The sequence below is a fragment of the Musca domestica genome, unplaced genomic scaffold (assembly GCF_030504385.1).
Source record: "Musca domestica strain aabys unplaced genomic scaffold, Musca_domestica.polishedcontigs.V.1.1 9, whole genome shotgun sequence".
Taxonomy (NCBI): Eukaryota; Metazoa; Arthropoda; class Insecta; order Diptera; family Muscidae; genus Musca; species Musca domestica.
The window spans coordinates 18,827,568-18,841,635 of NW_026712435.1; the positions used below are offsets into that span (position 1 = coordinate 18,827,568).

General features: G+C 34.8%; 1 protein-coding gene across 6 annotated transcripts in view; it reads right to left on the reverse strand.

Moving 5' to 3' along the window:
* The window catches only part of LOC101893229 (capon-like protein), a 506,622-nt gene that overhangs the window by 61,478 nt on the left and 431,076 nt on the right, over positions 1 to 14,068 (reverse strand). For 3 of the 6 annotated variants that reach the window (XM_059131882.1, XM_059131881.1, XM_059131880.1), the window contains exon 2: positions 134 to 2,491. The exons of the other annotated variants lie outside the window; for them this stretch is intronic. In XM_059131882.1, coding sequence (XP_058987865.1) covers positions 134 to 1,720 — 1,587 coding nt within the window. In that variant the 5' untranslated portion in view covers positions 1,721 to 2,491. The remainder of the gene's footprint in view (positions 1 to 133; positions 2,492 to 14,068) is intronic. 6 annotated transcript variants of the gene reach the window in all.

Genomic DNA, 14,068 nt, shown 5'->3' on the forward strand with positions numbered 1-14,068 from the left:
AATGGCACTCGTAAAAAATTTCAAGATATATGCACAGGGTTAGATGAGCCAAATACCACAATAGGCACCGCTCATGATATAATTGGCCCCTCCAACATTAATTCTCCCCTCCCTGATATGTTTATTTCCTTACCTGCATTAAATCCTCTTCCGTCGGCGTGGTTACATCATTGGATGGCGTTGAACGTCTACTACTATTAACTAAATTATCACAGCTTGAATTTGATGTGTTGTTATTGGTTTTGTTGGCGGCGGGTTGGACATTTATACCGTTCGTTGTGACGGACACAACCTCTGCACTTTGACGACGTGAACGACGTTTTTCCGCAACTACCGGCTCACGGAAAGACAGTTTCTTGCGGGGTTTATCGGCCCGGGAACGATCGTTTAAAATACCACCTGTTGTACTACCCGTAGCACTGACACCGCTGCCCATACTGCTAGTACTGGAATTGCCGGCAGCAGCACTATCATGCAGTAGGGTGCCGCCGGTAGCGGTATTGGGTAAATCATACAACAGACCTTCGGTCAATGATTTTCGTCGCTGAAAGGGCGGAGAGGAGTAAACACCACCGTTTGTTTTATGTTGCGGATTTTGTTGATATCGTCCCGCCGAAGGAGATCGTTTACGCAACTGTATGGGACTAGTACATGGCTTATAGCCGCTGTAATCTTCAGGATTAGTTATTTGTCTCTGCAAAATACTTCTTCGAGAAGCGGCCATTTTATCCTGGCCTATCACATGATTGTTATTTAAAAGTATTGTGGATTTATAATCCGCATGCGGTGTTGGATCGGAGGATGAGGATATTTTCTTGAATTTCAGACGAGCTTTCAATATGTTTTCGGTATGTGTTTTACGTTCTTTATCACAGTTTTTAAGAGATTTGTTGACCGGTTGGCCCTTCTTGATGAGATATACCGTGTTCTCATCGTTGAACAGGATGTGTTTTGGAGAGGTGTTGCCGGTGTTTGTTCCACTGGGACACTTGCGACCATCACCATTGGGATAGAGATGAGCCAATTCCTGTTGCTGTTGATAGAAATACTCATCTTCGGTGTCATGGAAATCGTCCGCATGTCGAGAGCTGTATCGACCTGCATGCTGCTCTCTCCTACGATTTTCCTCCTCCTCTTGCTGCTCTTCTTCCAGCAGATTCTTTTGATAGGCCTCTTTGGCTCTCATGATATTCTCAATGAATGTATCATCGAGAAAACGATGTTGTGCTTTTTCGCTGCCCATTTGATCTCCAGAACCATTGTTGAGTTCCTTTTCTACACAAGTTATGAGTTCGTGTATGTCCAGACTCTTATTGCGTGAGGTAACTTGGCGGGCTCGACGCAGCGATGATTTCTTAAGCGGTCGTTCATCCTTATTCTGTTTATCGCTTAAGATATCTTTGATAAGGCCACCGCCATTGCGAAAAATATTTCGTTGATAATTTGCCGCATCCTTTTTGTCCTCAGCGGATGTACTGAGAATCGATTTGCCAGCACTTGTGGGTGAAAGATCATTTTTATTTTTACTATCCGTAGATTTGCTTGATTTGTCACTGGATTTTTTGCTTCGTGACCAGGGAAGAAAATCGAATGCCTTCGTCATGGGGCTCTTGGGCGTGGCTGTCTCGGAGGAAGATCGTGATTTCCAAAGGCTCTTTTTCGTTATATCCTTGCTAACACTAACGGGTAGGGGTTTCACCATCACATCATGCTTCATCATGACAAAATAGTTTGGTTTTATTTTAGCTCAGCGTAAAATAATGAAGTTTTGCTGGAAACTTCTCCACCTGGAACGTTGAATTGCTTCAAAGCAAATGAGTTCAACTAGAGTTTAAGGTCACTATTTAGTTTAGATTTCTCTATGGAGTCATTTGTCATTCGGTTGGCTTTTCACACTTGTGGGTGTATACGGAGATTAATTTTATTTTTTGTTATTACCACCTGGGATTTGTTCTATTGAACTTTGAACAAGGCCATTCTAAACCAGGAGGTCGCATTAATTTTTTTTTTTTTTTTTTTTTGGTAGCTTCTTATTAACTTTGTGATAAATAAATTTGATTTTAAATATTCGATAATTTGTTTTTTATCAATTCGTTTGTTTTTTCTTTACATCCTTGTTTCAGGTTATTCACACCATGGAGGTTATGTTTTTTTTTTTTTTTTGCTTTTGTTGAATTTTGACAATGTGAGTCAATATTTGCAAATTAATTTTCAGCGCATTTTTTCACACCCGCCTTACGTGAACACCAAATGTGGCGGGTCCATCCATGCGTTTTAGCTGGCAAATGTTTGTGAAAAAAATCATTTTCACACGCAAAAAAAAAATAAAAAGAAAAATGCGACAGCGTCTGTTTGGTTTTTAGTTTCAGTATTTTTGAGTTTTTTCACTTTCTGGCACAAACAATGTCTTTTTGTTTTGTTTATTATTTTAGTGTTTTTTTATTATTTTTTTTTTGTTTCTCTCAGCAACTCAAATTGATTTTCATTTCAACTGAATAGTTTAAAAATAAATTGATTATTATTTGTTTTGTGTACTACTTCCACCATCCTTCCTGCTACTTTCAATTGCCTTTCAAGGGAACAACTATTTATTTATTCACCACATCTGCTGTCCACAATAAATTGTGACCTGATAACACATTTACACACGGAATAGACATTTTGAGAAGAAAAGTAACATTTCTAGGACACAACACCATGGGTGGTTTTCGCTTTTCATATTTATTTATATTGTAGTAAAAATTGTTTAATATTTTGAATCTATTTCCAGGTCAAACCATTTCGGCACAATGTTATACCGGAAAAGTTATGTTTTCAATAACTAAAAAATCCATTAAATAGCACAATGTATCCCACAAAATTATACAAGCATATTTGCTGTGGAGAAAAGTGATTGGTTTTCACAATATTAAAAAAAAAAAAACATCTAAGTTCGGCCGGGTCGAACTTTTTATACCATTCGGAAGGAAATTGAAAAATTAAAAAAAAAATCCGTCAAAAAAGACCGCTTAAATTAAAACCTTTTTTAGGGTGGCATACAAAGACGTGTTGGTGCATAAGTAATTGTACGAAATTTAAAACAATTCCGGTGACTAATGTCGCTAATATCATCCAAATACCGAATAAAGAGAGGTATTGTTTTATGGGGGCTATACTAAGACGTAGACCTTTATAGACAATTTTCCGTCATAGGCTGCAGTACCCATTACGAACTTCAAATACCAAAACAATTCCGATGAATAATGTCGCTAAAATCATGAAAATGCCGAATATCTGGAGGTACCGTTATATGGTTGCTATGCTAAAACGTGGACCTATATAGACTATTCTTTTCCAGGGCATAAAGTATTCACAAAGAACTGATTGTGTGGATTTTCAGACAATTCAATTGAATACTTTTTTGGGGGGTAAAATGGTCATTAAGAACTTCTTGTGTAGAATTTCAGACAATTCCATAAAAAAAATGTTGCTAAAATCATTAAAATACTGAATATCGGGAGGTACAGTTATGTGGGGATATACGATATCGTGGACATATAAAGACAATTCTTTTTCAGGGGCCACTTCAGGCCACAAAGAACTTCTTGTGTAGAATTTCAGACAATTCCATTGAAAAATGGGACTAAAATCTTCAAAATCGGGGGCATCGTCATATGAGAGCTGTGTGATATCGTGTACCGATATAGCCCATCTTCGTATTGACCTACCTGCAGACAAAACACAGATCACTGCTTCCTATCTTTATTCGTTTTGACTATGGCGTTATTACAACAAACGGATGGACGGACAGGGCTAAATCGTTTTAGGATGTCTGAAATTTGAAGAGAATCGGAAGCTAATTTCTCATTTTGTGAGCGTTTTAATTATTCAAATTTTTGAGTCCCGTTAAAAGTAAAAAGGAGGTAATAGAAGGAGTGGGACCATCTTCACCCCAGATCTTGTGTAAATAAAAAAATTGGGATTTGTTGAATTTGATGAGCATCGAATGCTCATTTCGCATTTTATGAGAAATAATAATTATTCAAAATTTTTATCTGTTGTGGGGAAGGTACTAGAAGCAATGGTCCGACATATTTCATTTTCACACTTGATCTTGGGTTGATAGAAATATTGCGATGTGTTGAGTTTGAAAATAACCGGATGCTCATTTCGCGTTTTATGAACTTCAGGGCTATTCAATTCAACCAGGCTAGATTGTGAAAAATTCCAAGTGGATTTAATAGTACTCAGGTTGTAGATTAAAATTCCATTAGACTATCGGGTTCTTAGACCATACCTGTAAAGGCTTTTATATAGCCTTGACATATATACAAAATAACGTTTATATTTTGAGATATATATCGCATTTAAAACAGAGCCTTCAAAATTGGTATAGAGCTTTGAATTTCTTCAAGAATAATTGGTTTAAAAAATGGTCCACATAGGTAGTTCTTGTTATGAGAAGCGCTAATAGCCAATTTTTTATACCCGACACCACATAATGGTAAGGGTATTATGATTTTATGTATTTGATTGTAACAGGGATCAGATTTAGATATAGCTCCCATATATCTTCAACTGATTTCGGGTTAATTGTGCACCAAATGGCCAATATAAGTCCTAATGGCCTGAATTTTGGTACATCCCACCGAATTCTGTATAGAAGCAAGTACATTAAATTTGTTGAAAATCGGTTCAGATATAGCTAAGGCTCCCATATATATATTTCATCCGATTTGGTTTTTAAGTCGCTCACATTCGTAATATGTATTCGACAACAATGATATTTTGTATCAGAATTCAGATACAGTCCAGAAATACCTTTGCCAAATTTTATTAGGATCGGTTCAGATTTGGACATAGCTTTCATATATTCAACCGATTTCGGGTTAATTGTGCACCAAATGGCCAATATCTGTCAAAAATTCCAATTTTTTGGTACATCCGACCGAATCCAGTCTAGAAGCAAGTACATCAAATTTGCGCCCATATATATGTTTCATCCGATTTGGTGTTTAAGTCCCTCATATTCGTAATATGCATTCGACAAAATCGATTCAGAACAGGATATGCCTCCCATATATTTGTACCCTCTGAAACCAAACTATAACTGCTGTAAAGCCAAATGTTGATAGGATCTACTTCAAAAAATCTTTTGTTACGGAAGCTCCACTAAATTTGCATAGTGGTGTAGGGTATCATATAGTCGCCCTCGTCCGACTTTTGACATTTTCTTACTGGTTTTATTTATTGCAAGGGAGTTGGACATCTTATCCGATCGATTTTTCTTCGGGTGTAGAACAATTTTCGACAGATATAAAAGTATAATATAAAGGGCCCAATAAAACTTTTAAGCTATCAAAGGGTCATAATATTAAAAATTATTCGGGAAATTGAAAACCCTTCTTGGAATACCGCTTTTTCGGTGTTCTATCAGTATATGAAGATATGACTCTGAGTGCCGAAAAGATGTGGTCTTATGCATTTAATCCGTTATAAGTTAATTAAGTTTTGACATTACATTTTTAAAAAAAATTGAAACAGCTCCATAAAATCATTGCATAATTTATGAAATCTCTGCTAAGACCCTAACTAAAGCTAAATTTTGGAGAATCATAGTAAAAGTGGTCCCGTCTTGGTAGCACTGGCAAAATATTTGTTATTCAGGTCAAACCCTTGCTTCCAAAATATATATCACTGCCATGTCTGGGCTATTTTATTTAATTTCTTTTCGCACAGGATTTGGATTCTTTACTTACAGTCGAAGTAAGTTATATTTCCAAACAAGTACGCACATTTATTTGTATACATATCTTTTTCAAAATAATTTACCATTGTCCATAATTCCTAAGATGTCACTAAAGATGTGGTGTTTATGACATGAACGTGTCTAATTGAACGATCCACTTCACCTGTATGTTATGAATACCACACAAGGACTTTTCACATACACACACACACACATTTGCCACATTTCATATATTTCATGTGTCTATGTCGGAATTCGGTTTCTTGTGGTTACCTTAGATAAAGAAACAACATTCATAAGTAGAAGATATGAATATCAGAACAAATGAATTCAAATCCATGTAAACAAGAAAACAAACAAACAAAGGCCAACAAACACACACTCACACACAAAATATGCACATATAATAATGTTGGTAAATATCTTTCGAATGTAAATATCTATAGCAAAAAAAATGCTTTTAACAAAGTTATGAAGATGATGAGAGATTTTATTTTTGTATATGTTAAGGACTAGAAGTCCTTTGGATTTCAAATGAATTCCATTATTGTGTTCATAGACCATACGAATGTCATAACAAAGCTATTTGACAATTGCTTCAAATGACTCTGTTGTTGGCAATTAAATTCCATAATAAGATTGCATATGGCACATATATGTATGAATAATGAGAAAATATTTGCAAAATTTGCTTTAATAAAGATTGGCAACAAAATTGTTTAATGTTACAAAGAAAATACTTATTGAATGTTTTTATAGCCTCAGCCATATGGCTAGAGAGGGTATATATCATTTGATACGGCCAAAACGTGCCTCATTGAAGTAACGGTTCTAGATCCCAGGTACCTTTGGGCTAAATCCGTTTAGGGATATTTGGAGTCTATCTAGAGATATCCGTCCGTCCTTCTGTCTGTCCGGTTGGCTGGTGCGCACGATAACTTTCAAAGGGAGTGACAGATTTGGTCCAAACTTGGTACACCGTAACTTATATCGAGTTCAGAAATGGGCAATATCGGTCTACTCCTTCCGATACCTCCCCCACAAAATATCAATATTTGCAAAGAAAATAATTTATTGCATAGGAATAATCCTATTTTGTTCAAACTTTGCAAATCGTAATATTTCCATTATCGCAAGATTGCGTGCGAACATGGACAAAATCGGACTACTTCTTCTAGTACCCTCTCCACAAAGGGTCCAAATTTGGATTATCTAAAATGCTCATAAAATACGAAATATACTGCAGTTTCTCTTCAGATTTCACACATACCAATATTTGTACCATTACAAAATCTGGTGTGAAGATGGATTATAGCAAACTACTCTTTCTGGTACTACCTCCACAAAGGGTCAAAATTTAGAATAACCACAACGCTTAAAAAATGCGAAATAAGCATCCGATTATATTCAAAATTCGCACATCCAACCAAAACAATAACTGATGTGAAGATGGAATATATCGGACTACTCCTTTGAATACCATCCCCACAAAGGGTCAAAATTTGGAATATTTAAAACGCTCATAAAATGTGAAATATGCATAAGATTCTCTTTGAATTTCGTACATCTCAATATTTTAACCATTACAAGATGGGGTGTAAAAATGGGATATACCGGCTCACACGTTCTGGTACCTCCTCCACAAAGGTCAACATTTTTAATAAGATGAGATATATCGGTCCACTCCTTTTAATACCTCCCCCACAGCGGGTCAATATTTTGAATAAAAAAAGTAGTACAACTTGAAATGGATTACTCAATGGGTAGCTCCCCTATAGAGAGTCCAAATTTTAAATAGTAATAATACATGTCAAAATATAAACGGATAAAGGCAATTTGTCGGCAAAACCGACTGATACTCTTCAACTTATTTTACCCAGCAACACTATGTTTTGGGGGTATTATAAAATATATGTAACACCCCGAAATATCGGTTTCCCACTTAGGAAACTATACACGGATCTTCCTATCTCGCCGAGCTGAGTCGATCTAGCTATGTATGTCCGTCTGTCCATGTTAATTTCAAGCTACAGGTCGCAATAATGTCCCGATCCTCACGAAATTGAAAATGGAGGTGGGGTAAAGGTCAGAATAGAACCCTGTTGTTTTTGGAGATGATCGCGAAATATTATTTATTTTGAAATGGACCAAAAACAGAAAAATTCTTGATATTTCTGTTGTTCTACAGGCAACAATTATGAACCGATCGACGTGGAATTTAGCATGGGGCTAGAGTTTAGGGCTGGACAGAAGCCTACCAATTTGGATGGTCATCAGACAATATTTAACGGGAAAATTAAACCATAACTTTTATGACAAGAAATACGAAAATTTCCACCAAACCTCGAATATTTTTATCCAGTCCAAATCACAAATGCATTAAAAGGTAATTTCTGACCATTACAGTGATGCTGATAGCTAAGATATCGGATACATAGCAAGCTATGTAATATTTGTAGGTAAAAGAAATATATCTTCGTTATTCCACTTCAGACTGATTCTCATCAATTCGGAATTGTCTATTGTCAGAACAAAATCTAAGAAAATCGTATTAAAATATGCCAAAAAACAGTGAATATTTTTTGTAACATTTTTTTTTCAATTTTTGTCATATTTATACCTTCCACCATAGTATGGGGGGTATACTAAGTCTGTCATTCCGATTGTAACACCTCGAAGTATACATTTTTGATCAGCAAAAAATTCTATGACGATTTAGCGAAGTCCGTCCGTCTGTGGAAATAAATCTAGCTTCCGAACGAGTTGAAGTAGATTGATAAAATTTTACTCAAATGTATATTATGCCTGCAGGACTTTTGGTATTAAAAACGGGCCATGTAGGTCCACGTTTTGGTATAGCCCCCATATAACGGTACCTCCCGATATTCGGTACTTTATTGATTTTAGCGACATTATTCACCGGAATTCTTTCAAGTTTGGTATTTGATGTTCGTAGCGGATAGAAAATTGTCTGCGCAGGTCCACGCCTTTGTATAGCCCCAATATAACTGTACCTCCCTATATTCGGTTTTTTTATGATTTTAGCGACATTATTCACCGGAATTGAATAAATTTGGTATTTGAAGTTTGTAATAATTAGACAGAAAATTGTCTGCGCAGGTCTACGTCTTCGTATAGCCCCCATATAACGGAACCTCCCAATATTCGGTATTTTGATGATTTTAGCTACATTATTCAACTATTCTTTTCAAGCTTCGCACTTGAATATTGTAATGGCTTGTGACAAAACTTACCTATGCAGGTCCATGTCGTCGTATAGACCCTAATATAACGGCTATATTCGGTATTTTTAAGATTTTAACAGAATTTTTAAAGATTTTTTTTTTTTTTTTTTTGAAATTGCCAAATTCGTTCCAAATGATGGAGGGCATTTAAAGTTCGGTCCGGCCGAACTTACAGCTTTTTTACTTGTTTTTTTTTTTTTTTTTTTTTTTTTTTGAATATGTAAACTTGTGAACCCCAATGAACCAAAAAATTTTTTTTTTTTTGCAGTCGTTTTACAGGTCGCAGTTGAAAAACAATCGACACGGAATTTTGCATGAAAAGACAGTTAAGGACAGGGAAGAAGTTTACCATTTTGGGTGACCATTGGATTTAACTGTAAAATGGACCACAACTTTCATGTGAAATTGTTTTGAATACCTAACAACACGACGGAGGGCGTAAATATTGGGCCAATGGCCCCGGTCGAAAACATAAGGACAACATCAGACCAGGGCTTTATGACCAAATGGAGTTGGACATAAAGGGGCTAGGGTATAACATGGTCGGCCCCGCACGACTATAGCCTTTGCTTACTTGTTTTGGTATGATTTCATTTACACAAATTCCCAATACGAATATTTGTAGCTCTGCTAAGCTATGCACAATGGGTAGGGTAACATTTAGTCTGATCCCCCCGATTTTTATCTTTCCTTACGGATTGTTTTGTTTGTTTTCATGATAATTGATTTGAAAAGTTTTCCATTTGTTCTAAAACTTGAAAATCCATATGTTTATGTTTCACAACACATAATGAATGACCATATTTATAAGTAGTTTTTAATATATATTAGTACTTGATGTGTGCAGAGTATTGGGAAAAACACTTGAATACTAATTATGTCCATTTGCCTTAATGTGTTCCTTCCACTACACACACACACACTGTCGTATACTTGTATATGTACAAAAACCTTAATTGTCTACTTCAAGAATTTGCCAGGGATTTCGAGACGTAAATTGCCAGAAAATCTCATCTGAAACAAAATCAAGTTATTCCATGTTTTTTGTTTTTGCATTTGCTATTTTGTTATTTGTTTGTCAAAGACAAACAATTTATAAATAGCAAATGGTAAAAAACAATAACTCACAATTTTTCGCGATATTGACTTTCACCTAAACAAAAACAATGAATAACCAAGAACAAGGTAAAACTAAATAATTGTTTATGGTAATTAATTATGGAATTTTTTTGTTTTTAGGCATAATATGTTGAAATAGATTTGAAAATAGAAAATAAATAGAAACTTGTTATGCCAATTAAATGCGTAAGGTTTTTCGGTTGAACAATTTTTCGGTCGGTCGTAAATTCCAAGGTGACTAATTTCTCTATGAACAATTTTCATATTTGTAAGGCAGTTAAGCCACGGCCGAGTTTTCGATACCCTCCACCATTAGGGAATTTTTTATTTTATTTTCAATATATTTTTTCTTATATTTTTATGATATCCAAATTTGAAAAACATAATTGAAATAGGCTAGGGAAAGACAATTCTATAAAAAAAATCACGAAAATCATGACAATGCCGAATATATGAGGGAAATATATGCAATCGTATACCTCTTTAAACGACTTTCTCTCAGAGTCATAAGTACCTATTAAGAACTTCAGACTTCGGATTTCAGACAAATCCATTGAAAAATGTGGCTAAAATCATCGAAATAACGAATAGAGAAGGTACTGTTATATGGGGGCTATACGACATCATGGACCTATATAGACCATTCTCTTTCAGGCGGTAAAATACATGAAATTAACTTCAAGTGCAGAATTTCAGACAATTGCTTTAAAAAAAATATGGCTGCAATCATCAAAATATTAAATATCTGGGGGTATCATTATATGGGACCTATATGCAATCGTAGTTCTATTTACACAATTTTTTTGTCAGAATCATACGCAGCTATTAAAAATATATCACATATCGGATTTCAGAAAATCCATTGAAAAACGTGGCTAAAATCATCAAAATACCGAACATCGGGAGGTACCGGTATTGGGCGGCTATACGATATCGTGAATCTATTGATCTTCAAATCTGTAAAGAATCGCTGACATGTTTCGCAAGCTATGACAGATAAAAGTGTTGAAAATCGCGACCCTTTGTGGGTTAGCAGATGTATATCATCTTCACAACAGATCTTTGTGTGTGTGAAATTTGAAGAGAGTTGGCTGCATATTTCGCATTCTTTTTGTTTTGCAAAATCTTGAACCCTATGTGGGGGTGGTACCAGGAGTAAAGGTTCGATCTTTACCATCATTATAACAGCTCTTGTGTTGATTACAATTTTGAAATGTACCAAGTCTAAATGGAATCGGATGTTAATTTCACGAGCTTCATGGATACTCGAAATTTTAATCCTTTGTGGGGTAGGTATCAGAAGGAGTGGACCGGTATATTCCATCTTCACAGCAGATCATGTGTTAGTAGTAACCGAATGCTTATAATCGTTTTGATTATTCAAAACTTCGACCCTTTGTGTGGGAGGTACCAGAAGGAATGGTTCGATTTCTACCATCTTAATAACAGATCTTGTGTTGATGAAAATATTAAGATGTTCCAAGTCCAAATGGAATCGGATGTTAATTTCGTATTTTATGAGCTCCTTTTAATATTCAAAATTTTAACCCTTGGTGGAGGAGGTACCAGAAGGACCGCTACATCTTCATCTTCACGCCAGACTTTGGGTTAAAAAAACTATTGTGACGTGTGTAATTTGAAGACAATCGGACTTTTACATCACATTTTATAAGGCTTATAATTATTCAAAATGTTGACCCTTTGTGGGGGAGGTACTTGATGGAGTGGGCCGATATTGTCCATTTTCGCGCCTGACCCAGCACTGCTGCAAATAATAAGTTTTACAAAGTTGGAGTAAAATCGGATTATCCTTTCAGTTTCTGTGCAGTTAAGTATTTTTTTTTTTTTAATTTCGACATTTTGTGGGGGAAGTACCAATAGGAGAAGGCCGATATTACCCATCTCTGAACTCGATCTAAGTTTAAAAATAATATTACGATGTACCAAGTTAAGATCAAAGCGGATACTTTTTTCGAGAGCTCTCGTGCACACCAGCCAGCCAGTCAGACAGACAAACGTACGGACATCCCTAGATCGCCTCCAATTGATCTGAAACGAATTCGGTCCGAAGAGACCAAGGACCTGAAACGGTTATTCCGATGAGGCATATAACGGTTCCTCCCAAAATTATGTATTTGGACGGTTTAAGCCACATTATATAACGGATTTGTGTACAATTTGGTATTTGCAGTTCAAAATGGAATCTACAGCCGGTGTCAAATCATTGTCCATATTGGTCGATATTTTTATAATCATAGTCTCATTAAGTCACATTCATATTTGGTATTAAAGACCCGCAATAGATAAAAATCGTTCAGGTACTTTTTTTAAAATATATGATTTTGAATTTTAGTTTTAAGGAAACATAGCTTGTTAGCATTACACGGTTATACATCGAGAGTATAGTTTTGATAAAAAAAAACACATTTTTATATATACAAATATGCATATACTCAAAAAAATGGTACACAATATTCTAAAATCGATTCAAAGTGTCTCCTACGGAAGAAAAGAGCAAACTTGAAAACATTTTTGAAATTCTTTCGCCATACACGTTCTAGCCTCCCCATTATTTGTGTCACATCATGTGACTGGCTAATTTACGGCTTCGCACAAAAATAGATGCGAATGAATATATTAATTGGAATTCATAGATAATATATAAAATGGTCTAGCCCATTTGGTAAGTGCATAGACATAAGCTATTGATAAATTCTTCTTTGTGGAAAAAAAAAAAAACTTAAAAAATAATTAACAAACAAAAACAAAAAATGTTTTTCATCATTTCTCATCCAACCAAAACATATGGAAAATGTGAAAGAAAACGAATAAAGTAGAGAAATGAGCAACTCATGCCAACACAATAACAAACCGCTCAATATGGTCTAGGCTAATTTGACGTCACTACGATAACGTTTGCACCATATCTTTTCTGTTCAATATTATAGCTGTATGTAGTGGCCAGTCATTTTTATATATTTTTTTTCTCCTCTTCGTCCAAATTTAAGATTTATGGTCGCCTGAAGTAGCTCATCATCAATATTGATGGTAATTTGCAAATAATGATGATTTGCTGGCCCATTATATTTTATGATTTTTAAATCCCATCTTGAGATGAAATAAATCTGACCATTTTGGAGAGAGAACCATTTTTAAATCAAACAATGTTTGCTTTTAAACTTTTAAATTTATTTGTTTATTTGTTATCGATATTGAGCGTTTAGTTGCAAAGATTGTGTTTTTGTGTTAATTTTAGCATTTGAAAAATGTGAAATAAACAAATACGTTTTTTTTTTCAAAAAAAAAAAAAAAATAACATTGCAATTGGATTTGCTTTAACCATTCTATTTTGGGATAAATGTGAAAATTGAAATTGCGGAAAATTGTTTTCTTTTTATTGATTTTTTTTGGCATATGTGACAAAAACCAAAAATAAAATACAAGGACAAAATAAATCGAAATAAAAAAAAATGCATTAAACTTAGAAAATATATGATTTTTTTAGATTTTATATTATATTTATAGATTCGGAATAAAATTCCCTGTTAATATTTTAAAATATAGTTCAAATAAATTGTAAAATTTTATTTGAAATTAGGAAGAATTATTTGAATCGAGGAAATAATACACCCTACAGATCAATAATACATTTGTATAGCCTCAGATATATGAATATAGGCTAAATTGGTCTGACGAAACAGCTGAAGCTAGAATCTTGAAATTTTGGTACGAGGGTAAGCCTTTGGGCGTAGGAATGTGATAAGGCTGGGTACGAAAAGTACCAGAATGTACTAAAAGCTGAATGCTTTAAAATTTGGAGTGAAAATCACTGTTGAAGTGCAGGATAGATGTACCAAAGGTTTTTTAGAAACTCGAACTTTAACTAAATAAAATGGCACAGAACTTCTAAAATGGTACATCTTGGTATTATGGGCACGGTGAAACGGTTAGAGCTAATAGAGCTTTGGTATGAGAA